General features: G+C 41.9%; 1 protein-coding gene across 3 annotated transcripts in view; it reads right to left on the minus strand.

The window, feature by feature from the left end:
• Nucleotides 1–11,872: 11,872 nt before the first annotated feature.
• The window catches only part of CAMK4 (calcium/calmodulin dependent protein kinase IV), a 289,756-nt gene continuing 273,773 nt past the window's right edge, over nucleotides 11,873–27,855 (minus strand). For all 3 annotated transcript variants that reach the window (XM_075836731.1, XM_075836733.1, XM_075836732.1), the window contains exons 10-11: nucleotides 21,362–21,514; nucleotides 11,873–12,982 (exon numbers count right to left, since the gene is read on the minus strand). In XM_075836731.1, the coding sequence (XP_075692846.1) occupies nucleotides 12,818–12,982; nucleotides 21,362–21,514 (318 nt within the window). In that variant the 3' untranslated portion in view covers nucleotides 11,873–12,817. The remainder of the gene's footprint in view (nucleotides 12,983–21,361; nucleotides 21,515–27,855) is intronic.

The following is a 27,855-nucleotide window of genomic DNA, read 5'->3' on the forward strand; positions in this document are numbered from 1 at the left end:
ATTAGTACAAAACGAAGCAATAATACAGCCATTTGCGTGAGGAATAACTGGAGGATGATTAGTCAATGAGTGACGTGGATGGGAGTTCAGTTCATCCAGTTATCTAACCTCAGAGGATAGCACCTTTGCCTTGCTGCCCTTAGGACCTGGCTTCCAATATAATCAGTGTATCGCCTGCTTGGAATAGTCTCTGTGTTTTCTCTGGTACCTCAGGGTATTCTGGTTTGTTAATTGGCATTGTGCTCGAGATAGGGACATTAGATTGTGAACCCCATTAGGGACAGGGACTCATTTGAGTGCATTCTTTATACAACAGGGTTACACAGACTTTTTTTTTGCTCCAAGGGCCACACTAGGAGTGGTACAATCTGACAAAGGCCACAATACAGTTTAAATGGGTATTCCCATCTGAGACATATCGACTGTATATGCCGTAAACATCTGATAGGTATGGGTTCCACTTCTGTAGCTTCCACTTATCGGCAGAATGCGCGTGCCCTTTTCCCCTGTTCGGGACTCCAGAGAGGAAGAGTCAAGGTGGTCACACATAAGCAGGGTCATCGCCTCTGTAGTTTAAGGGAGTTACTGCCATAAACTACAATGGGGAGAGACACATTCATACGCATAGAGATGGCTGGGGGCCGTATAAAAGACTGTGCAGCCTGTTATATAACATGGCAGAATATATCGGCCCCATATAAATAAGACTTATTTATATAACATAGTTTCTGTACCTTGAAAGGACATTTAGCCCTGAGGAATATAGAAAATGCTCCTATGTAATCGCTCCTGAAGGAGAAACAATATTGAAATCCGGACCATACACAAAATGCAATTGAAAAATGTTTTTTAAGATGCCTTTATACTGGACTGTATGAAACCAGCCTATTTGTTCACAACCCAAGACTATTCATAACCAGCGGTGATGAATGGTGTTTCTAGCATCATGTCAGAAATACAACAAATGACAGCTGAGTCCTCTGATTGGCTGCAGTGGTCACATGATGCTTGCATGTAAACAATCACCAGGAGAGCCAGTGCTGGATCGCCAGGGGAAAGAATAGGGTTGTTTTTTTAATTCATGTTATTTGCAGCCATTAGTAAGAAAATATTAGAAACCCGGATAACACCTTTAATACTTTATGTATCTATGTATGTCTCATGCGTTTTACGTAGGCTTTCCATGTTAGTATTTTGTTATTTATTTAATGTTTCAAAATGTAACATATTTATTAAAGTATTGCTCTTGATGATGTCTCTGTTAAGCTTTGTTCACAAAGTTTTTGTGCAGTTCACATTTGGCCATGAAGCATTTTATAAGGCCCACTTCAAATATGTACGAGAATCTAGTTTTGTTTTTCTCCGGCGTGGTACAGAAACACAAGAGGGAAACTGATCCCATACGTTGCATGAAGCGTTTTTCTATCAGGCTATTGACAACTTTTGTCGTCCGTTGCATCCAGCTCAGACATAAAACAACTTGACAGACACAACTGATATATGTAAACCTAGCCTTTCTTTGCAAGTACTTGGCTTTTCTCATATAATATGTATTCTAGCCTCAGAGCTGAATTCAAAATTATGCAGCTTGCTTCTAGAATCAGACAACCCATAGACACATTCCTAGAGATTAAGGCATGATCAGACGTGGAGGATTTGTAGTGGAAATCCGCTATGGACCGACTGGAAGAAATCCGCAGCAGACTTTACTACTTTAAATAGGAAAAAACGTATTGTTAAAAATAAAATTTGTGTTTTGTTGCCACATTCTGAGAGCCATAACTTTTTATTATTCCATTGATTGAGGGGTATGAGGGCTTATATTTTGCGGGGCAAGCTGTAGTTTCTATTGGTACTATATTGGCATACATGCCACTTTTGGATCACTTTTCAATCCATTTTTGTGGGAGATGAAGTGACCGAAAAACAGCGATTTTAAATTTTTTCTTTTTTATGGCGTTCACTGTGTGGACGAAATAATGATATATTGTAATAGTTCAGACATTTACGGACAATTTTAGTTACGTTAATTTTTTTTTTACATTGTGCCTGAAGGAAAATGGGAAAAGGGGGTTTCTTTGAACTTTTAATATATATATATATATATATATATATATATATATATATATATATATATACTGTATATATATATTATTTATGGAAAAAAATACTTTATTTTACTGTTTTTTACTAGGAGACTTGAACCAGCGATTGTTCAATCGCTTGCATGATTTACTGCAATACTAATGTATTACAGTATATCATGATACTGACACTCTCCTATGAGGCCCTACCTGAGGCAGGACTTCATAGCAGTGCAAGGATGGCAGACCTGGGGGCCTTCATCAGACTGCCAGTCCAAATTATACCAAACAATAAGGGGGAGCGTTTCAATGTTATGGGTGGATGCACTATTGACCGCGGCACTTAATGGGTTAAACGAACGGGATCCCGCTCGCTACACTGAATTGTTGGCTGTAAGATACATCCGACATGTTTGTTCTATGGAGCGGGCTCAGCCCGTGAGCCCGCCTCTTACTCCCCCATCCGACGTGCGCCGTGTATATACACTACCGTTCAAAAGTTTGGCGTCATCCAGACAATTTTGTGTTTACCATGAAAACTCACACTTATATTTATCAAATGAGTTGCAAAATGATTAGAAAATATAATCAAGACATTGACAAGGTTAGAAATAATTATTTTTATTTGAAATAATAATTTTCTCCTTCAAACTTTGCTTTCGTCAAAGAATGCTCCATTTGCAGCAATTACAGCATTGCAGACCTTTGGCATTCTAGCTGTTAATCGGGAGAAATTTCACCCCATGCTTCCAGAAGCCCCTCCCACAAGTTGGATTGGCTTGATGGGCACTTCTTGCGTACCATACGGTCAAGCTGCTCCCACAACAGCTCTATGGGGTTGAGATCTGGTGACTGCGCTGGCCACTCCATTACAGATAGAATACCAGCTGCCTGCTTCTTCCCTAAATAGTTCTTGCATAATTTGGAGGTGTGCTTTGGGTCATTGTCCTGTTCTAGGATGAAATTGGCTCCAATCAAGAGCTGTCCACAGGGTATGGCATGGCGTTGCAAAATGGAGTGATAGCCTTCCTTATTCAAAATCCCTTTTACCTTGTACAAATCACCCACTTTACCAGCAACAAAGCAACCCCAGACCATCACATTACCTCCACCATGCTTGACAGATGGCGTCAGACACTCTTCCAGCATCTTTTCAGTTGTTCTGCGTCTCACAAATGTTCTTCTATGTGATCCAAACATCTCAAACTTCGATTCGTCTGTCCATAACACTTTTTTCCAATCTTCCTCTGTCCAATGTCTGTGTGCTTTTGCCCATATTAATCTTTTCCTTTTATTAGCCAGTCTCAGATATATCTTTCTTTTTGCCACTCTGCCCTGAAGGCCAGCATCCCGGAGTCGCCTCTTCACTGTAGACGTTGACACTGGCATTTTGCGGGTACTATTTAATGAAGCTGCCAGTTGAGGACCTGTGAGGTGTCTATTTCTCAAACTAGAGACTCTAATGTACTTACCTTGTTGCTCAGTTGTGCAGTGGGGCCTCCCACTTCTCTTTCTACTCTGGTTAGAGTCTGTTTGTGCTGTCCTCTGAAGGGAGTAGTACACACCGTTGTAGTAAATCTTCAGTTTCTTGGCAATTTCTCGCATTGGAATAGCCTTCATTTCTAAGAACAAGAATAGACTGTCGAGTTTCACATGAAAGCTCTCTTTTTCTTGAGAGTTTAATCAAACCCACAAATGTAATGCTCCAGATTCTCAACTAGCTCAAAGGAAGGTCAGTTTTATAGCTCCACTAAACAGCAACACTGTTTACAGCGGTGCTAACATAATTGCACAAGGGTTTTCAAGTGTTTTCTAATCATCCATTAGCCTTCTAACACAGTTAGCAAACACAATGTACCATTAGAACACTGGAGTGATGGTTGCTGGAAATGGGCCTCTATACACCTATGTAGATATTGCATTAAAAACCAGACGTTTGCAGCTAGAATAGTCATTTAGCACATTAACAATGTATAGAGTGTATTTCTGATTAATTTAATGTTATCTTCATTGAAAAAAACTGTGCTTTTCTTTCAAAAGTAAGGAAATTTCTAAGTGACCCTAAACTTTTGAACGGTAGTGTATATATATATGTATATATATATATATATATATATATATATATATATATATATATATATATATATATATATATATATATAGCACCAGAACCAAGCTCAGTAGATAAATACAGCTCCAGAACCAAGCTCAATAGATAAATACAGCACCAGGACCAAGCTCAGTAGATAAATACAGCACCAGAACCAAGCTCAGTACATATATACCACACCAGAACAAAGCTCAGTACATATATACCACACCTGAACCAAGCTCAGTACATATATACAGCACCAGAACCAAGCTCAGTACATATATACCATACATGAACCAAGCTCAGTACATATATTCAGCACCAGAACAAAGCTCAGTACATAAACACAGCATCAGAACCAAGCTCAGTATATATATATATATATATATATATATATATATATACAGCACCAGGACCTTGCTCAATACACAAATACAACACCAGAACAAAGTTCAGTACATAAACAACAAAGCACTTTCTCCTCTCCAGCCGGTACTTCTGCCATATACAGGCCACAAAGCCTGGATACAACCTGCAAGGACTAAGAGCATTATGAAAGAAGTCACTTAAATATTGTTGTATTATTTATAACTCTGTCTTCATAGGTGAGACTCTCAAGAGATATAATCTCATAACCTGCTAACCTTATCAAACACAGGACTGAACACTACTATTATTCTTTTTACTTACTTGAAAGTATTCATGGACTAGCAACTTGATATAACCGGACAATACGTTTTTAGCCACATATTCCCTTTTCTCTCCCCAACCCACTTTCTTTGTTATATTAATAAAAATGCTGTTCAAAATCTTTAATAAAAACATTTTGTAAAAAAAATAAAAAGCTTACATGATATCTCGTGGAAGTCTCTGAAGTGTAACAAATGAGAAAAAAGCAGAGCACCAATGATTTCAATTGTCTGTTCTTTAAAATTTTTATGTTCGATTTTTAAGACTTCAACAAAATTACCTGTATTGGGTTTGTCATACCTCACCCTATTACTTTTGTGAAACAAAATTACAGGATCTGAGGTATCCAGGAGATTCCTAAAGAAAATACTAAACACTGCAGATCCTGTCACACACGGAGGGGTGAGGTCTAAAAAAATTATTTTCATGCTTTTGTTGCAATGTGTATTTTAAATCAGAACTCTCCAACAGCATTCAGAAGAAAACTTTTGTGATATGGATGGGTTCCCAAACAGAATTAGACCTTTTTTTCCTTGTCCTCAATGGAGTAGACCATGACATTAAATTTACCATGGAATCTTCTGGGTCTTTACAATTTCTTGACATGAGGGTGTTTAGAAAGGATAATAAATTGTGTACGGATTTGTGTAGTCAACCAACGGAGTTGTCATCTAAGCTCCATGATTGCATCCTTTCCTCTCAGCCAAATGTTGAGGGTAGAAAGAATTGTTCAGGACTCTCCAATACTTGAAAATAAACTTAATGACATGGCAATAAAATTCAAACGTTGTGGCTATCCAAAAAGATTGTTAGAACAAAAGAGATTGAAAGTTAAGGAGTTTCCTAGAGAAAATCTTCTGAAAAAGAAGACTTAGACCACATCACGTAGATTGGCATTGCTTTCAACTTATTCCCTCATGAGCAATGAGATTGCAAAAATAATACGGGAAGAATGGGGGATTTTAAGGAGTACTTACTATGAAATGCCGGAATTTTCTGTACCACCCCGTATGGCCTATCGTCAGCCCCAAAATCTTAGGCCCCGTCTGGTTCATGAGGATGTTGATTCTTCAATTAAAACTCATCAGACCTATCTTGTCCATAGAAAACAAGGTTGTTACCCCTGTTTGGGGTGCAGAAATTGTAGAAACATTGTTAGGAGTGAGGCTTTCACTCACCCAACTAATGATACGGTACATAAAATTAAACACTACTTGACTTCTGTATCTGATCATATCATTTATATTATTCAATGCCCGTGTAAATTATTGTATGTGGGTCAAACATCCTTAGAATGTAGATCCCGTATCAATAACCATAAGTCTACAATACGTACAAAGAAAACTGATCTGCCCTTATCTAAACATTTCATGGAAATGGGTCATGGGGAAAATTATTTCAAACTATTGTTGATCATGTACCGCGTCATAGACATGGGGGCGATAGATTTTCCAAATTAAAACATATGGAACTGGGATGATTCTTCAAGTTACTCTGTCACCACGTGGTCTTAATCTGGACTTCAAAATCTTCCCTAGTTTCTCAGGATGAGTTGCACTGTTGCTCTGAGGTGACTACTTGCCCCCTTCCCCTGTGGGTTCTGCTTACATGACTTCCTTTGTGTTCTTAAACGGTAACAGTGTAAAGTTTTACATATAGATAATTTTAGCATATTTCTAAAAAAATATATATTTTCTCTTTAGAGAACTATGTCCTCAAGTTTCTTCTCTGGGATCTGCTGAAAGCGCCTATTTACTACCTTGAATGTCCACATATTATCTTTTTGAAAAATATATTTGTTGAGGACTATCCAGTTGGGACTTTAAAACCTTGCCATATATGTCTATTATGCTATCTGTATTGTGTAATTTTTTACATTAAACCAGCCGGAAGATTACATATATAATATTCATAATGTGTGTGCATTATACATATATTCCCCAATATGTATGTCTATTTTTCATTCCTGTTTTTCTTTGATAGTACCTGATTATATATTAGGACATCCTTATGGAATGTACTGCGTATCCTATCCCAATGCTATGTTACATGGTGTGTAATGGTGATTGACATAGTAGTATATAGGGATGTACGATATATTACACATATCCGTGTTGTGGGTCTTATAATTAGACCACATCGACTGCTCTTTAGATTGACTATATACCCTAATCCATATTGTGATGTATTTTATGAACATCTCCTGATGGTCTTAATATCTTAATGTTATTTACTAGTTGTATATTGCCATCCCATCTTGGTGTATATCCCCACTATAATTTTGGGTTTTACCAAAATGGTGTATTTTATTCTATTATTCATTGATACGATTTGGGTGTCCTAATATGGTTATCAATTCCTTTGGATTTGTTTAATTGGTCGAGCCATGTCTATTCCTGATAGGTCTATATGTCATATCTGAGATGCAGCAGAGATTTCTAAGATGGCGCCCGATGTATTCAGTGGCACCATTGCACATGTGCAAGTTGGCGCGCGACGTAAAGATGCAAACAGGCGCTAGATTCAGGGCATTATGACGTGTGGACACATAGTGTGGGACGCTGACAGCCTTCCCAGCGATGGTGAAGTAACTCTTTTTAATTTATGTATGTTTTGTACACCGGGTGATATATTATTCCCATTTGATCATGTGTGTGTTACCAATTCTATTCATTGGCCTTATTTAAATGATATGACTAGAGCACTTTATGAATATTTCACTTTGTCAATATATTTTAATATATGTTTGTATATTTTCATATGATCCCAGTGAAGTTGGTTTTATATGAGACGTTGTATTTTTTTCACTACTTGCATATGAAATTCTCTTAACGAGACTTGTAAATGTGAACCATATATATGTGTGACCATTTTGTTACACTGTTATGCTGGATTCACACGAGCATGTTCGGTCCGTAAAGGACAAAAAGTATTTCGACGCAAGTCCTTGACCAAACACACAGCAGGGAGCCGGCTCCTAGCATCATAGTTATGTACAACGCTAGGAGTCCCTGCCTCGCTGCGGGACAACTGTCCCGTACTGTGATCATGTTTTCAGTATGGGACAGTAGTTCCACTGAGAGGCAGGGACTCCTAGCGTCGTACAGAACTATGATGCTAGGAGCCCATCTCCAAGCAGTGTGTTCGGTCTGGGACTTGCGGTCCTTTATGGACCGAACATGCTCGTGTGAATCCAGCCTTATGCTTGAGAAAGGCTCACACTGAGCTGAAACGTTGCACGTGGAATTAAACAGGATCACTCTTTATTTATTTATTTGATAGGGCTACCTCATTCTCTATATGTTTGTTACATTGAGGGGTCATTGGACTGCGACCCAAGAGGTGTGCACCCACCCAACTTGTCTTTCCAGTACTGCTGATCATTGTTTGTAAGTTATTAACTTAGATGTGATAGATTACAGGTGGATCCTGCATGTCAGAAACATGCAGGACCCGCTGTCACTGAACCCGTCAGTCCCGCGGACCTGACGGGTGCAGGCCTTTACCGCTAGATACAGCTGCTATGTATAGAGAATACAGAAAGCTGTATCTCAAAAAGTAAAAATAATTTTTAATAAAGACTAATTATAAAGTTGCACCAAACACACTGACTGACCTGCTATTAAAAAAAAATAAAAATGCACTATGCACTGCAAAGGTTTACATAGCCTTTAACAATGCTATCCAGTGTCCGTCTTGTGCAATGTATGAAGTCCTTGAACAGCAGTTTGATGGTGCATACTGTGGTGCAAAATTATTGCACGTTGCACGTTAGGAAGCCCAGAGCCCGCATCTATATGAACAACTTGCAAAACTGATATCCAATGACGGCATGGAAAGGAGTTTGCTGCTCACGGAGCAGGCACTCACTGGGGCAGTGCAGGGAGGATGGTAGTATGGAGGTTCAGGCTGATGAGGCAGCTAACTGGGTAACAGTTAGAAGGGAGAGAAAAAGAAAGCGTGTCAGGGAGGCTAGTCCTGATCTGGCACACCCCAACAAGTTTGCCAAGTTGGTGAATGAGGGGGATTTTAATTCAGGGGTAGCACTGCTGCAGCAATGCACTTCATCTGACAGCAAGGGGAACGTATACTCCAGTAAAGAGGGGAATAGGAGTTCAGGGGAGCCCAGACTGGTGCTGGTAGTGGGGGATTCAATAATTAGCGAACAGTTAGGACAATCTATCACGTAGAGCTGGATCATGGAACAGTGTATTGTGTTCCTAGTGCTCGAGTTTGACATATCGCTGATTGGGTTGATAGATTAATGGGAGGGGGGGGGGGGCTGGTGAAGACCCAGCTGTCCTCCACATATTGACACCAATACCAAAATTAGAGATAGGTGGAAGGTCCTTAATAATTATTTCAGGGACTTAGGCCATGTGCTTAGGGCAAGGACCTCAATTGTAGTATTAATGAAATACTACCTGTACCATGTGCCACTCCGGAGAAGCAGTGGGAGATTAGGGAGGTAGACAAATGGCTCAAGAACTGGTGTAGGAAGGAGGGTGTCACGTTGGGTGCATGGACCCACTGGGCCATACCGCATTAACGGTATGGCAGCTGGCCAACAGGACACAGGTCAAAGTCTATAGTTCAAATAGGTGTACCTGTGGTAACAGTAGCAAGACAGGCTCGGATGGGACTCCAACAGCAGGCAGACACCAGGCGTGGTGTAACAGGACAGGCATAGTACTCAGCGCAGCATGACTCCAACACAATACGGCACTTGAACCAAGATAACACGGGATACAGATAGCAGGAACGGGAACTAGGAAACACTAAGGGACCATTTGCAGAGACGAACATAGGTAAACGACAACAACGCTCAGGCAATGCAGGAAGGGGCAAGGCCCTTCTTATAGTCCAGGGTGCTAATGGGCTAATTTGGTCTTTAATTCAGGTGCGCACGCTGGCACTTTAAGAGCAGGCACGAGCGTGCGCGTGCACCCTACGGGACACGGCCGAGTGAAGCGGAAGTGAGCACTGGCGTCTCCTGAGGAGATGTGGGCCAGCGCTCACTGATCCATGGCTGTGTCCATCAGGAGGTGAGTAAACCTGACTGCCCACGGCCATAACAGAGGGATCTAGGTTCTTGAAAAACTGGGCATTCTCCTCTGTTGGTTACAAGCTCTTCAGTAGGAATAGTCTGCACCTGAATGGGGAGGGTGCAGCTGTGCTTGGAGAGAGGATGGCTAGGAGGTTGGAAGAGTGTTTAAACTAAGGATCGGAGAGGAATGCAACTACACATGTAGAGGGCAAGATAGTGTAGATAGAGAACTGGGACTTATTAATGAAACTGGGTGTGGAACTGAGGGAGAATGTAGAAAAGTAATTAAGGAAAAGACTAAATTAAAAAATTACCCAAAAACTCTAAAATTGTATGCTAACCAACGCTAGAAGCTTATGATACAATGATCGTATTATGCCAAGAATCGACTGGTGCGCAGGAGCTCGAGTGGCCTGCACAGAGCCCTGATCTGAACCCAATCAAACACATTTTGGGATGCATTGGAATGACAATTTTAAGCAGGACCTTCTCGTCTAACATCGGTTCCTGGCCTCACAAGTGCTCTTTTGGCTGAATGTCCCACAGACATGTATTAAGGTCTTGAGAAAAGTCTTCCCAGAAAAGTAGATGCTGTTACAGCTTCAAAAGCGGTTTCAACTCCATATTAACACCTATGATGTCCAATAAGCTCGAATAGGTGTGATGGCTACGTGTCCACCTACTATTGGGCAGATAATGTACCTCATGTAAGGGCATCTTGAAAACATGACATGATAGTTAATCTTGGTAAATCATGTATTCTTATGCTCTGTTGACATCTGCGTCAGAGGCTCCATCAAGAGACTCTGTCCCAGATCCGGTCCAAAATGCCCCAAAAAATAACGCAGCATGCTGCACTATTTTTTCTGGGAAAAACGGCAACCCAAAGGAACCCATTAAAGTAAATTAGTGCTATCGGGTGTTGGTGTCAGTCATGCAATGAATCAAGCACTTCCATTTTTTTCATTATTCTGCTCCTGTGACAGAGCAAAACAACGTAAAACAGAGGACAAATCTATACCACTCAAACAATGATACTTTTAAAAAAAAATAATTACCTAAGTACACCTGGTGCATTGTTGTTGATAATCAGTTGTATCATAACAGGATGCATTTTTATGCCAGGCAAACTTTGGCAATGTTTTTGCTTTTTGTATAATCATCTTGTTATTATGAAGAAATATATTACAGAAAGTTCGCTCACCGCGTTTCTGATGCGTTAGTTGGTACTTGTTGATTTTGTCCAGATGTTGCAGGTGCTTGAAAATACCCCCAACGAAGTCCTGTGTCGACAGCAGGTATACAAGGTAATGGAAGTGAACAATAACTAAGGACCCTAGCGGTCTGAAACGCGTGAGCGTGGTCCCGGGATTTTTGTTTTAATCTTTCTGTTTTAAATTGACCGAATAAACCAAAACTTTTACACCGAGTGCTGGATACACCTTACATTGTTCACTTCCATTATCTTGTTATTATATAAAGGATGGTTTTCTAAAATGATCATTGACCTTGGTCCTGTCATGTCTTAAGGTCGCCTGATTGGATAGAATTAGTCACAGGGACTTTGACTTCTATACCATGGTCATACATGCGTCTAGCTATCTTACATTGAAACATAATGCTAGGCTCTATTCACACTGGCATTATTCCCTTTCCTTTGGGGTTCCGGTATTTTTTATGGCAAGCATATAGCAGTCTGACGCACTATTCTTGTCATCAAAAATACCAGAACCCTGACAGACCCCAATATCAGTCAATAGGATCCATCAGGATTCTAAGGGTCAGTTTAGAAATGAATCCTTCATAGCTGTCATTGCTGTTATGAACAGAAGCTATAACGCTAGTGTGTATTATGGTAGTCAGGAGCATGTTCCAGCTATAGATCATTAGCAATATTATGTCATCCTTTACTTTGATGCATGAATTTTAAGAGTTTTAAGAATAAAAATGACAAACACAATTGCTGTATATTTTAATTAAAAAAGGGAAAATCTTAATAGTAGAGATGAGCATTCCAACGATAAATGCCAGCTTTAAACATAAATAGGTTACTATAGTCTCTTAAATAAAACCTGATATATTAAAAAGAAATGTACAAGAAGTAAAATTTCACTCTTTATGACTTTCTGCATCCACTATCGAGCTTCTTTAAAAATCCAACAAAGTTTATAGATAAATTCTATTCTGATTATAGTTACTGCACTTTTATTACTGTTGTTGCTTATTGTTTACTTATTAAGCATTCCATTTCTAGACAATTCAATGACCGAGATCTATCAAAGTGCTTTTTGGTTAATAAAATACTATATATAAAGTGTAATTATAAGGCATTCTTAATGCAAGCTATGTTAACGTACCATGTTCCAGCCCCTTGACCTATGGATTAATGTTATATTAATGGAATGTTACTATTCATTTTGTCATCAATGCATATTCTTGTAAACAGAAGTGATATGATGCAAGGTGATAAACATGTTCCTTTGAGATTCTTAATATCAATCCCGGCAACATGGTAAGATCGTGAAATGAGAACCTATACTAGTAGAATATCCTCTATAATGTCCATTACTTTTATAAAATTGTAAAATGAAACACTACACATTTCATACTTTATCTACAGTGTAGATACTATGCATATCGAGGTTATATTTCAAATAATATTTGCCCAAGTCATAGTTCATGTGTAGGTAAAGCACTACACCTTCCATGTCTCAGGTCAGCCATTTTACTATTTTGATAAGCAGTCACATGCATTGAACAAAGTACCACCAACTCGTGCATTAGCACCCCATGATAACACCTATCACAGGGCCATGCTAGTAAATCTTTCCTGCGAAGATAAAGATTGATGTAGCTGGTGCATGAAATGGCAGAGACCCGGACCCAAACATGAATGATGTTGATTCAAGATGCTCCTTCTTCTGCCTCTTTAGATTCTTGACTGGACACCACTTCACGTCCACCCTCTTGTACTGGAGATGGGTTTCTGCTTGTTTTATTGCTGTCATGACTGCTGTGGCTCCCAGCGCTCCCCAAACGAGTGGAGGCGACTACAGCTTTAACAGCTGCCTACGGAAAAAAAGTAAAGCTGATGATACTTTTAATTGCAGTAACATTATTACATGTCTGCAAAGACTAGAGGTCAAAGTTTCAATGTAGCAAAATACCACTAATGATGTAAATATGATATACATCTCCAACACCATATTAACATCAGCTTGTCCTCCATTATTTCAGAAGTGGCGTCTCCGCTTTTCAGAATCCCTGCACCACATAAATAACAGAATAACTGCCCACTGACACTTTAAGAAGGTTGTTAATCCCAGACTCAGGACACAGATACAATTGAAATCAATGGTGAAGCAGGGAGCCGTCAGCTCCACCATTCCACCATTCATTATGTAACGCCAGCCGCGGGCGGTTCGGCACAGACAGGCGCGATGCAGTGATGTCATCGCGCCTATTTGCGTCGAGCTACACAGAGCACAGACTGGAGGTGCAGAGGGATCTCCTCCACTTGTCGTGGGAACGGGGTTAGGTGAGTATTTATTTTGTTATTAGGCACTATTGGAGCATGAGACTGTGTGGGGGCAGCTATGGGGCATTATACTATATGGGGGCAGCTATAGGGGCATAATACTAATAAGTCCAACAGGAATGAATGGAGAGAGCCTTGCGCAGGTGCCGCAACCTCTCCATTTATTCTCTGTCTGAATGCAGAAAACGCCTCATCAGGCAGGATGGGGGTCAGGTTTCCGCTGTTCGGGAGATAGATGTGGCTTCCAGAGCTAGGCCCCGCATCTGCTAGACATTTATGGCACAGCCCAAGGATTTGCCATAAATGTTTCAGTTAGAAATAATCTCTCAGTACAGATACCAGCAGAGAGTGGATTAGGTTGTACACAGCACAGCAAGATAAATAGGAGTAAACCCATGGCAGAATCTGCAAGGGGAGGAGGGGGGATCACACAGGCTGTAGATAGGAAGGAGGGAGCCCACAGCAGAGTGTGCAGGAGGGAATCACACAGTCTGTCCTGTTGAAAATGGTTCAACCATTGGAAAATTTGGGATTTGCAGCATTCCTATAAGTGGTGTAGGGATCTCCCTTGTGGTGTTTTATGGTGTCCACTAATATATTGGTTATTCTTATTTTTAATTGTGTATATATTTTTTAGTTTCATTTCAGGTTACCATCAGATGATCCTATGAGTCCATTGTGATGTATTTGTCATCTTGACTAAATGGTCTGGAACATTACTCTGATATGATTGAAGAAAGAAGGCCTATCCTCGGTGGTCCCTACCCTTACCCTTTTCCTTTAGGTTTTTTATTTAATTTTTATCTTTATTTATATTTTTTCATCCATTTTTGACTCTCTATGCTTGCACCTTCTGCGCATCATCATGTTGTGCACGTGCACATGCACAAATTTGTTGCATATGATACACATACTGATACACACAATCTACCACCACAATGTTGATGTTCCTTAGCATTTTTTATAATATACTACTTACACATTTCATTGTTGCTAGTTTATACACATTTTTTGGTATTTTAGAGTTGCACTGTTTTACAAATTAGCTTAATAGAGTGAGGTATTATGCAGCACAGCATCTAATAGTCCCTCACTATTTATAGATGGCTAATACTGGGGGCTATCAACCCTGGTTATAATTGGCATATTATTCAAGTATTGCATGGTATGTCTTCATATGGCTATATTTACCCACTTAATATCATATTACTTTATTATATTTCACATACTCATAAGTTTATGCTCTAAACTTACAACTCTGCCCTTCACAGAGCCAAACAAGTCTATTTCACCTCTCTCATCTCCACACTATCTAATAATCCAAAACGCCTCTTTGATACTTTTCCCTCCCTCCTTAGTCCTAAAGTGCAGACACCGATCACAGATCACAGTGCTGAAGACCTGGCCACTTATTTTAAAATTGACAACATCCGGCATGATATTATCTCCCAGTCCCCTAGTAACATCGATCCCCTTCCCTCCCGCACTCCCTCTTCTTCACTTTCAGCATTTGACCCAATAACAGAAGAAGTCTCTAGGCTCCTTTCTTCTTCTCGTCCCACTACCTGTCCTAGTGATCCTATCTCCGCACACCTCCTCCAGTCCCTCTCCCCAGCTGTCACTAGTCACCTGACTAAAAATTTTAACCTCTCTCTTTCTTCTGGTATCCTTCCCTCCGCCATTATAAACCCATTACTGAAAAAAACAACTCTTGACCCATCCAGCGCTGCTTACTACCGACCAGTCTCTAATCTGCCCTTCATCTCCAAACTCCTGGAACGCTTAGTCTACTCTCGCCTTATCCGCTATCTCTCTGATAACTCAATTCTTCACCCCTTACAATCTGGTCTCCGCACTCTACACTCCACAGAGACTGCCCTTACTAAAGTCTCAAATGGTCTCTTGGCAGCTAAATCGGACGGTAAATACTCTCTCCTGATTTTTCTGGATCTCTCCGCAGTAGAGACTGTAGACCACAAACTCCTACTTAACATGCTCCACTATATTGGTCTTAAAGGCACAACTCCCTCTTGGTTTTCCTCCTATCTCTCTGAGCGCTTGTTCAGTGTGTCATTTGCTTGTTCTACTTCTTCTTCTCCTCTTCGCCTTGCTATCAGGGTTCCTCAGGGATCAGTCCTAGGTCTGCTCTTCTTTTCTCTCTACACAATGCATATTGGACAAACCATCAGCAGATTTTACTTCCAGTACCATCTCTACGCTGATGACACCCAATTATATGCCTCTTCCCATGACATCACCTCTTCTCTAATACAAAACACCAGTGATTGTCTGTCCGCTGTCTCTAACATCATGTCCTCTCTCATCTGAAACTGAATCTTTCTAAAACGGAGCTCCTAGTGTTCCCACCATCTACTAACCTCCCTAAACCTGATAACTCCATCTCAGTCTGTGGCACTACCAGGGCCGGACTGCCCATCTGGCAATATGCAAGATGGGCCGGTGTCCTCAGTGGGCAGCTCTCTCCTTACTCACTGGCCCCCAGCTTTTTTTTCCCCCTGAGCGGTGCACACTGCACACCATGCACTACACTGCCTACTAGTCACTGATTGTGTAGTGCAGCAGGTGCACTGTGCAGTTGCAGGCAGCCCGGTACCATCCCTCCAATGTCAAATGGGATTTTCCAGTGGGGCCACACTCTCTGCACTCACTACAACGCTCCAGAGCTTTAGAAGAGGGAGCAGTTATAGAAGCCCTGGTCCTTCTGTGGAGTCTGCTGGCTGCTTTTAAATGCAGCCAGGACTCTGTCTTCAGTGTGCTGCAGCAGTGGCAGGACCCATTGAGATTCTGTCTCCTCCTCCCTTCAAGGCTCCTTTCTGTAACGCAATACAGACTGCTCCGTAGTAGGCACTGACAAGAGGGGAGGGTAGTCTGCAGACAGAGCAGTACAGGAAAATAACGAGAGTCTTCTGTCCTCTACCCTCTTATTGCTGGTCTCTCCTGTCTTCCCCCCTCCCAGCTACTTTCTCCTGTTCTCTGCCCACCAAGCTGCTGATTTACTAATGGCCCCTTCTACCGCTGTCCTGGAATGTGGGAAATAGCAGTTGGTAATTGCCTCATCTTCTTAAAGCATAGCTAAACTTTCTAAAAAAAAAACAAACATATTTAAACTGCTATTATGTCCCTCTATGTGACTTCAAAGTACCTTTTTTGCAGCTTTTTTTCTTGTGAAACTGTCGACATCTATTTTCTCACACTTCCTGATTTTGGCCAGTTGCTAGGGGCGTGTCTTCTGCTACTGGAGCGCCTCTCACACACACTATAGTCCGGACAGTAGCAGAGCTGTCATTCTCCTCCCCGCGCTCTGCTACTGCCGGTTACAGTACAGTGGACAGGGGGAAGAGGGGACAGGGAGGGGGCGCCAGATCTGTGCTTCTTTAACTGGAACGCCTCTCACACACACTATAGTCTGGACAGTAGCAGAGCTGTCATTCCCCTTACTGCGCTCTGCTACTGCCGGTTACAGTACAGTGGACAGGGGGAAGAGGGGACAGGGAGGGGGCGCCAGACCTGCGCTTCTGTTACAGGAGCGCCTCTCACACACACTATAGTCTGGACAGTAGCAGAGCTGTCATTCCCCTTACTGCGCTCTGCTACTGCCGGTTACAGTACAATGGACAGGGGGAAGAGGGGACAGGGAGGGGGCGCCAGACCTGTGCTTCTGTTACTGGAGCGCCTCTCACACACACTATAGTCCGGACAGCAGCAGAGCTGTCATTCTCCTCCCTGCACTCTGCTATAGCTGGTTATAGTACAGTGGATGAGGGAACAGGGAGGGGGCGGCAGACCTTCGCCTCTGCTACTGGAGCGCCTCTCACACACATGATAGTCCGGACAGCAGCAGAGCTCATCACAGTCTCTTCCATGCGCTCTGCTGCTGCAGGTTACACTAAAGAAAACTGTGTAATGTATAGAGGCAGAGAGACCTTCCTGACGTCACGATGGGGGCATGCACATCTGACGTCAGGATGGGGCCACCACCCACCCGTACTCATAGGCAGCAGAATCCGTACACTGATACATTCAAACGGTGTACGTATTTCTGCTAGCAACAGGAGAAATACAAGAAATAAAACGTAGTAAAAAAGTGTCAGAGTGGCCATTTAAAACACATACACTACCGTTTAAAAGTTTGGGGTCACCCAGACAATTTTGTGTTTTCCATGAAAACTCACACTTATATTTATCAAATGAGTTGCAAAATGACTAGAAAATATAGTCAAGACATTGACAAGGTTAGAAATAATGATTTTTATTTGAAATAATAATTTTCTCCTTCAAACTTTGCTTTCGTCAAAGAATGCTCCATTTGCAGCAATTACAGCATTGCAGACCTTTGGCATTCTAGCTGTTAATTTGCTGAGGTAATCGGGAGAAATATCACCCCATGCTTCCAGAAGGCCCTCCCACAAGTTGGATTGGCTTGATGGGCACTTCTTGCGTACCATACGGTCAAGCTGCTCCCACAACAGATCTATGGGGTTGAGATCTGGTGACTGCGCTGGCCACTCCATTACAGATAGAATACCAGCTGCCTGCTTCTTCCCTAAATAGTTCTTGCATAATTTGGAGGTGTGCTTTGGGTCATTGTCCTGTTGTAGGATGAAATTGGCTCCAATCAAGCGCTGTCCACAGGGTATGGCATGGCGTTGCAAAATTGAGTGATAGCCTTCCTTATTCAAAATCCCTTTTACCTTGTACAAATCTCCACTTTACCAGCACCAAAGCAACCCCAGACCATCACATTACCTCCACCATGCTTGACAGATGACGTCAGGCACTCTTCCAGCATCTTTTCAGTTGTTCTTCGTCTCACAAATGTTCTTCTGTGTGATCCAAACACCTCAAACTTCGATTCGTCTGAACATAACACTTTTTTCCAATCTTCCTCTGTCCAATGTCTGTGTGCTTTTGCCCATATTAATCTTTTCCTTTTATTAGCCAGTCTCAGATATGGCTTTTTCTTTGCCACTCTGCCCTGAAGGCCAGCATCCCGGAGTCGCCTCCTCACTGTAGACGTTGACACTGGCGTTTTGCGGGTACTATTTAATGAAGCTGCCAGTTGAGGACCTGTGAGGCGTCTATTTCTCAAACTAGAGACTCTAATGTACTTGTCTTGTTGCTCAGTTGTGCAGCGGGGCCTCCCACTTCTCTTTCTACTCTGGTTAGAGCCTGTGTGTGCTGTCCTCTGAAGGGAGTAGTACACACCGTTGTAGGAAATCTTCAGTTTCTTGGCAATTTCTCGCATGGAATAGCCTTAATTTCTAAGAACAAGAATAGATTGTCGAGTTTCACATGAAAGCTCTCTTTTTCTAGCCATTTTGAGAGTTTAATCAAACCCACAAAGGTAATGCTCCAGATTCTCAACTAGCTCAAAGGAAGGTCAGTTTTATAGCTCCTCTAAACAGCAAAACTGTTTACAGCGGTGCTAACATTATTGGACAAGGGTTTTCAAGTGTTTTCTAATCATCCATTAGCCTTCTAACACAGTTAGCAAACACAATGTACCATTAGAACACTGGAGTGATGGTTGCTGGAAATGGGCCTCTATACACCTATGTAGATATTGCATTAAAAACCAGACGTTTGCAGCTAGAATAGTCATTTAGCACATTAACAATGTATAGAGTGTATTTCTGATTAATTTAATGTTATCTTCATTGAAAAAAACTGTGCTTTTCTTGCAAAAATAAGGAAATTTCTAAGTGACCCTAAACTTTTGAACAGTAGTGTATAACACAAAAAGGAGCCCAAATTCATTAATAAAGTATATTACAAAATATATTTATATTACACATGCTGCTAGGAAATAAAAAGTTGATCGAACGTTTAGTTATGCTTTAAGGTTTCCTACATGTCAGAGGTCCAGAAATCAGCTATCCGCAGAAAAGGTAAATGTGTAATGTGTGTGTAAATTATGTAATTGTGTTTAAATACTGTATATGTGTGTGTAATGTACACTACTGTTCAAAAGTTTAGGCGCTATATAAATAAAGATTATTATTATTACGTCTAGCACACACAAGCAAACACACACATACACATATATAACATACTTTTCACTTTCAATCATATATTTTTTGTATAGACACTTTTCCTTTAAATAAAAATGTGCTCATAGTTTGTTTCACGTATTTTGATAGTGTAAGTAATATTATATTTGACACTATTTTTTTTTACAGTGATAGTTTTTACACATCAAATACATATATATTTATTTTTTATTATATATCTTTTGCTCTTCTCACTTTATGACTATAGCAACTTGTCGTGCTGTTATAATATTGTAATAGAAAAACATCTGATATATTAACCAATTAAGGTATAGGGAGGGGATAGGGTCAGGTTATACTGTGTGTATTCATATAATCGGTGCAATTAAAACACCTTTGGTTGTTTTACTTTGTACCAATATTTAACATCGTTATTATACTATGTACTTAGTTAAATCTGCCAATGATAGGTGCTTTACTTTTTGAATTTGCATTTTTCTATAACTTGGCATGTAAATTTTTCATTTGGCACACGCAGAGTTAACCATGGTTTCATGTAACCATTTATTTGGTTACTCCCCCTCTGGAGGAACTTGTACAATTTCAATGCTCTGGTTTCTCGAGGAGGAGGGGTTTGACGCATGCGCACTCGTCGGCCATCAGGGGCGGCCTCCACTGTCATGTGATGGGCCAGACAGGTGACGCTTCTGCGTTGCGGCGTCTGTTGTCATCACTGACATCCCGGTTGTCAGTCCTCTGGACCAGACGGTGACGCGATGCGTCTCACACCGGCTAGTGCCGATTAATTTCACCTGCCACTGGTAAGTGGGACCATTCCTATTGGTCCACTTATATTTAAATACATCTCTGTGACTCTCTGGCACCACCCCCAGACGAAGGCTCTCAGCCAAAACGCATGTCGGGTGTGACGCCAGGCTGCCACTTACATTTTTTATGGGTAAGCCACCATTATGCACTAACATTTGCTAAATATGTACTTGTGCTTTATTGGACAACAGCACTTGGGTGGAATTGTGATATTATATTGGTATTGCTACTAGATGTGGGAGGTTGGATGGAGATTGGGATTGGACTATTCCCCTTTTTTTCCCCATCCCAACACTGTTAAATATGGTCACATAATATTAATATGGTTACATGCTGTGACTTAATCAGTCCAGCATCTTTGTCCATCTAAGTTTGCTGCTGCCTGGTGTCCATCTATCACACTATGGAAATAATTTCTGAATTTTATATATATGTGTTTTATATTCTTGTATTTAATACAATTTAGATTTTTCTATACTGCAATGGTGTTTCATAGACTCCATTTTGCTTTAGGTTATTATAAGATATATTTATGAGATAATTTTTGATGAGATGGAGGGGGATTTTGGTCGTTCTCCATATTGGTATAGTGTATGGCAGTGTAGAATGGGAGTAGAGCACACATGGCATAATCTGCATGGGTAGGAGGGAATCACAGACACGGAGAGCTTCAGTGTCCGTGTCAGCACAAGAGAGGATATCACACCCGGGTTGTATGTGTCTAGAAGGAGAAAGAAGTACAGGAATAAAACTGTGCTAGTAAATTAGATCTAGTGAAGGCAGCAGCATCCTGGATTTACAGAACTCATACCCAACATGTATTACTAGGAGAGAGACGCACCCCCTGAAAAAAGTCTAAAACTAAGAGTAAATTGCAAACTGTATATCAGGAATTTGATATTCAATGAAATAGTGAAGACTGCAGCCTGAAACTTAGTGCAACTTTTTTATCGAAAGATAACCCACTAACATAAAAATATTTTTTTTACCATGTCAAAGGAGTCCATCGCTTTAAGCGTCACAGACATAACAAAATAAAAACCTTACGCATAGTGTATGCCATGTAGATACCTTGAGCTTGCGTCTTGCATTGAACTCTTGCAGTTTCTTTTGAGCGTTGTCCATATGAGCAAAATTGGCAGCTTTGCCTGTGACCCAGGGGTGTTGAAGAGCTTGGTGAGTAGTCAAGCGTTTCTTTGGATCAAACACAATTAATTTTTTCACCTATAGTAAAATACATATTGGAAAAAAAGGTCTTAAAACATAATCATACTCATGTCACTACTTCATTATACAGGACATAGGGAAACTTGCACATATCGTATTAATCGGATGGCATTTTATTAAGAGGAGTCAATGCATGATGTCAGATGAGCAGTGTGAAAACATAATAATCAGAAGTTACACAACTGCTCTCCAAGGTCCTGAAAATCAAGACTAAGAATAAGTTGAACCCCCGAGTGCATTTATCTCACTTGTGACATTACTTTGAAATATATCTTAAAGCATTATACAACTTTACTCCCTAGAAGCTTAAATAATACAACATCTATGTCCACATGGAAATTAATTAAATTATGTCTCATTGTTCTAAATAAAACTACACAGTTAATTGATAATCAGATATAATTAGCCTGACTATATATGAGTACTCATTGGTTATGTGGTCAATGGTAATCTGATATACCAAGTATCCCAACACATGATGATTTGCCATAAACTACTATTGTCCATCTCTTCCACTTAGTAACAAACCAACGGTGACCATATGCAGCAATATATGAATAGAGTGCATGAAATGAATAAACTGTATTTAATAGAGAATTGCAGGAATGGTGTTAAACAGATTCCCTACGCTTGCAAAGGCTGCTGGGGGTTCACTCCTCCCTATCTAAGGCTTCGTTCACATCTGCGTCGGGACTCTGTTCATGGGTTCCGTCTGAGCTTTCCGTCAGGGGAACCAATGAATGGAAACCAAACTCAAACAAACTGAAACCATAGGTTTTCGTTTGCATCACTATTGAATTCAATGGTGACGGATCCGTTGCAAATGGTTTCCGTTTGTCACCATTGTGCAAGGGTTTCGTTGTTTTGACAGAATGAATAGCGCAGTCGACTATGGTATTGATTCCATCAAAACAACGGAGCCCTTACACAACGGTGACAAATGGAAACCATTTGCAACGGATCTGCCACCATTGAAATACGGTTTCCGTATGTTTCAGTTTGGTTTCCGTTCATGGGTTCCCCTGACGGAAAGCTCCAACGGAACCCATGAACAGAGCCCCGATGCAGATGTGAACGAAGACTAAGCTGCATAAAGTAACCTCTTCTTAAATAAATATTTCATTTGGCAGACCAATCTTCCTGCTTTGGAATGACTATAACCTCATATAACTAATCTGCTGAATAACTTTACCGAAACTGGCTCAGAGATGTAACTTGAAGCCCCTGGGCCTGAAAGCAAAGTCTATAATGGGGCCCCACCTACCATATGCCATTTATAATTCTTTGGCAGAGGGTCCCAGGTGTGACTGCTTCCCCTGCAACCCTATTGCTACTCCCCTGCCAGATGATCAGTTACAGTAGCACACTGTAACTGAGAAAGAGATTAAATAGGGCTATGGTAGGGCCATAATGGTGTAACTGTGTGACTGTATGCTATAGTTTCCAATTATCAAGTGAATAGGAGCCATATAACAAAATATTTACAGTCTGCTTAGTAGAAAAAAAGCAAGGAAAAAAAACCTTAACCCTTTCCCGCTGCATTCATTTTTCGGTTTTCACTTTAGTTTCTTCCTCCCCACCTTCCAAAAGCCATAACTTTTTTTTATTTTCCATCAATATTACCGTATGAGGGCTTGTTTTTTGCAGGACGAGTTGTAGACTTTCACTGAACCATTTATTGTACCATATAATGTAGTGGTAAACTGGAAAAACATATTTGTGTGGTGGAATAAGAAAAGAACAGCTATTCCTCAATATTTTGGGAATTTTGTTTTTACAGTGTTCACCATGCAGTAAAAACAGCATGTTAACTTTATTCTGCGGTTCAATAGAATTATGGCGGTACCGAATTGATATAGTTTTTTTATGCTTTACTACTTTTACGAGGAAAACACTTATTGTTACTGAAGTATAATTTGAGTTTTGTCGCCACATTCTGACAGACATAACTATTTTATTTTTTGAGTGGTATGAGGGCTTATGTTTTACAGCGTGAGCTGTAGTTTGTATTGGTACCATTTTGGGGTACATGACACTTTTTATTCCATTTTTTTGTGGGAGATGAAGTGACCAAAAAACAGCGATTCTGGCGGTTTTAATTTTTTACGGCATTCACTGTGCGGACTAAATAGTGATATATTGTAATAGTTCAGACTTTTACGGACGCAGCAATACCAGTTGTGTTCATTTTTTTTAAAAAAATGACATTGTGCTTGAGGAAAAATGGGGAAAGTTTTTTTTTTAGAACTTTTATATATATTTTATTTATTTATTAAAAAACTTTATTTTACTGCTTTTTACTTGCCCCCCCCCCAGGGGACTCGGAGGCATGGCTTTAAGAGGAGTAAAAAGATGGCAGACCTGGGGGCCGTTATCAGCCCCCCAGGCGGCCATGCCAACCAACGGCACCCCTCGATCGGGTCGCGGAGGGGCCGTTGGAACGTTACAGGGTTACTGTTTTTAGTCATTTAAATGGCGCGGTTGCTATTGACTGCGGCATTGAACAGGTTATACGAGCGGGATCCCGTCCGTTACCCTGTAGTGTCGGTTGTAACACACTACAGACACGCTTGTTATATGGAGCGGGCTCAGCCCGTGAGCACACTTCATATTCCCCCACCCAACGTGTGCCATATATATATATATATATATATATATATATACGGCAGATGTCGGGAAGGGGTTAATATATAGTATCTACAAGTTTATATTAATAATTAATTTTTTTACTGTACTTGCTCAAATATGGAACCAGATATTGTGATACAGTATATATTTATATATCTTAATATCGCAATATGAAGTTCAATAACATTTCTGATATTGTGCATCCATAACACATACATACACAGTCACCACACATGGATGCGCACATGCACAGTTAGGCACTGCAAACTTGGACGTGCACATACACATACAGCCAGTACAAACTTGTCACTGTGGCGTATCCCTTGGCAATCAGACATACTACAAAATCTTTGGACATTGTCCAATCAGTGCTGACTGTCAGACTGTGTGGGTACAAACCTCGTTTACTAGGAGAATTGTAACATCTAGTTGCCAATTTATTTATACATTTCCAGGAGGAATAAAAGAGGAACGGCACAACGCAGAGTTCTAAGAAATGATGCTCCAGAATTGTTGTTATATGGGGAATGAAGGTATTTACTAAAATAGACATCTCAGGAAAGGTCATCTTTAAAGTATGGAAATCTAATGGAAACCCAATCGTTTAGTTTGGCTTCAAGGCTAAAAGATACAAAGGTGGAAAACTTATTAAATGCATTGTCAGCAGAAACTATTTATCTCTTTATTTGTGCCTACTTCAGCGGGTATGTATTGCCCTTCTCACCTCTCGTAATGTATTGACTCCAGTAATGCCATCTATTGCACTTCTTTGTATTATGAGAGGATTATCTCACCTCAACTTCAACTAACAACAGAATTGTGGCAGGAAGGAATGACATTATTGTTAAGATATGTGTGAAGACCATAACAAAATAAAATAAAGTATAAATCCACTCCTCATTGTCCACATGATACAAATATTAACCTCTTATGGCAGTTGACGCACAGTTATGTCATAGTCGGTGTAACATCCATGGCCGCGGATTATCGGGATTACTCACGACCGCAGCCATGGTCTAGTGAGCGCTGGCCCGCATCTCCTCCCCAGGAAACACCAGCGCTCACTTCAGCTTCACTCTGCTGTGTCCCGTAGGGTGCGCTCGCACGCTTATGCCGGCCTTAAAGGGCCAGTGCGCGCACATGTAAAACATCATTAATTAGCTCATGATCACCCTGGACGCCCTGCCCTTTTACTCCTTGCCTGAGCGTTGCTCGTATTCCTCTGTTAGTCTTGAAAATGGTGCCTTAAGTGTTATCCTGTTCCCGTTGTTCCAGTGCCCTGCTACCTGTATCCTGTGCACGCTATAGTGTTGGAGTCGAGTTTTGCAATCAGCCAGTTCTGGTGTTTTACACCCCGTCTTCTGTCATCTGTCTCGTCTGAATCACCTGCCGTCAAGATCCCATCTGTGCCTAGCCAATGCTACTGTCTGGACTATCACAGGTACCCTTGTGCTTGGACTATATATATTAAATTGGTACACTGTCGTTTGGCCAGCTGCCATCCAGCTGCGGCCCAGTGGGTCCACACACACACACACACACACACACACAGATCGTGACAGTACGCTCAGGCCATGGACACGCTGGTCAACCCAAGACCATGACGACGTCCTGTAACCCCCAGTCCAATGGGCAAGTCGAGAGGATTAACCAGATCATGCAAAATTATCTCCGCCACTTCATCTCCATGCAGCATGATGACTGGGCACAGCTTTTTCCATGGGCCGAGTTCTCATATAATAACCACACCAATGAGTCCACCAATTCCATACTGTTCTTCATTGTCTACGGTCAACATCCACGAATCCCTCTTCCTGTGGCAGCTACATCTCAGGTACCCGCAGCTGACTCTGCATTTGGGGACTTTCTGCAAATCTGGCAACAGACCCGTTCCTCTATTCTACTGGCAGTGGATCGCATGAAGTGAAAGGTGGATACAAGAAGAAGAGAGCCGCCTCAGTATCTTCCGGGTACCAAAGTCTGGCTGTCCTCAAGGAATATTCGTCTGAGGGTGCCATCATACAAATTTGCTCCCAGGTTCCACTGACCTTTTGAGATCCTGCATCAAATTAACCTAGTCTCCTATAAGCTTCGGCTGCCTCCTACCCTCAAAATCCCCAACTCCTTTCATGTGTCCCTCCTGAAGTATGTGGTTCTGAACCGCTACACTAAAACTCCTAGTCCTGCAGTTGCTCCCAGTGGTTCTTCCAATGTGTTCGAGGTAAAGGAGATCCTGGACTTCAAGATAGTAGGAGGAAGGACTTTTTCTTTGGTGGATTGGAAGGGGTTTGGTCCAGAGGAGAGGTCCTGGGAGCCAGAAGAGAAACTCAATGCTCCTACCCTCATTAAGAAGTTCCTCTCTCGCTCTGGTACCAAGAAGAGAGGGCGTAAGAGGGGGAGACTGTAACATTCATGGCCGCTGACCGTCGGGATTACTCACCCTCCGGTGGCCGCAGACATGGTCTGGTGAGCACTGGCCCACATCTCCTCCCCAGGAAACGCCAGCACTCACTTCCGATCCACTCTGCCTCATAGGGTGCGTGCGCACGCTCACCCCCGGCCTTAAAGGGCCAGTTTGCGCACACGTAAAACATCATTAATTAGCCCATGATCACCCTGGACTATAAGAAGGGCTCTGCCCTTTAACTCCTTGCCTGAGCGTTGTTCGTATTCCTCTGTTAGTCTTGCAAATGGTCCCTTAGTGTTATCCTGTTCCCGTGCCCTGCTACCTGTATCCTTTATCCCGTGTTGTAGTTGTTCCTGTGCACGCTATAGTGTTGGAGTCGAGTTCTGCCATCGGCCACGTCTGCTGTGTTACACCACGTCTGGTGTCATCTGTCTCGTCTGCATCACCTGCCGTCAAGATCCCATCTGTGCCTGCCATGGCAACTGTCTGGACTATCACAGGTAATGGGGGCTCACAGGCATTTAGCCGATGAGCCAGGGACTGTTGCAGGGAAGGGATTAAGTGAGGCTGAGGAGTTGGCTCCCCTCCCCCTCTCTGTTACAGGGGTGAGTCATTTAGTAGGCAAGGGGGGAGTTAGAGGAGGAGAGGGGGCAGTTTTAGTGTATGGGAAGGGGTTATATAAGGGGCTGCTTACCTGTAGTGGGCCTCTTTGTCAGAAATTTTCTCAGACATGGATCGTGCACATCTCCTTCAGGCGCTGCGCGCCACTATCGCCGCAGAAGGGAGCGACTGGCTGTAGGCCCTGCTGAGGGAGTCAGCTGTGCCTGCTCCTACTCCTCCTGCCGGGCGGTGGCGTTCGGCTCGGGCCTCTCGTCCGCCGGTCCGGCTCTCTCTCTCCACTTCCGGCGGGGTGCGGTCGGCGGCGGGGGCTGCGAGCGCGCCGCTGATTCTGGTCCCTCCCCCGTCGGTGATGTCGCCTCCTCCGGTGCTTCCAGGAGTGTCGGCGGCCGTTGTGGGTCATGTGGTTCCCCGACACAGGTATGCAGGGGAGCCACGGTTGTGGTGGGCCTTAGGCCCCGCCCTAAGGACGGGGGGATTCGTGGGACAGGCCCTGGCGGCGGCCTCCATTTCTGCAGCTGCGGCTGCTTCCCCGGCGGGGAGCGTGCCGTTGCTATTTGCCTCAGAGGGGGGTTTTGTAGGGGAGGGGGAGGAGGGGGTAGATGAGTCGGGGGAAGATGGATCGTTTTACGGGTCAGAGCTTTTCTTTTCGGGCCGGTCGGCTAGGAGGGTGGAACGTCAAGCG

The sequence above is a fragment of the Rhinoderma darwinii genome, chromosome 1 (genome assembly GCF_050947455.1).
Source record: "Rhinoderma darwinii isolate aRhiDar2 chromosome 1, aRhiDar2.hap1, whole genome shotgun sequence".
Taxonomy (NCBI): domain Eukaryota; kingdom Metazoa; phylum Chordata; class Amphibia; order Anura; family Rhinodermatidae; genus Rhinoderma; species Rhinoderma darwinii.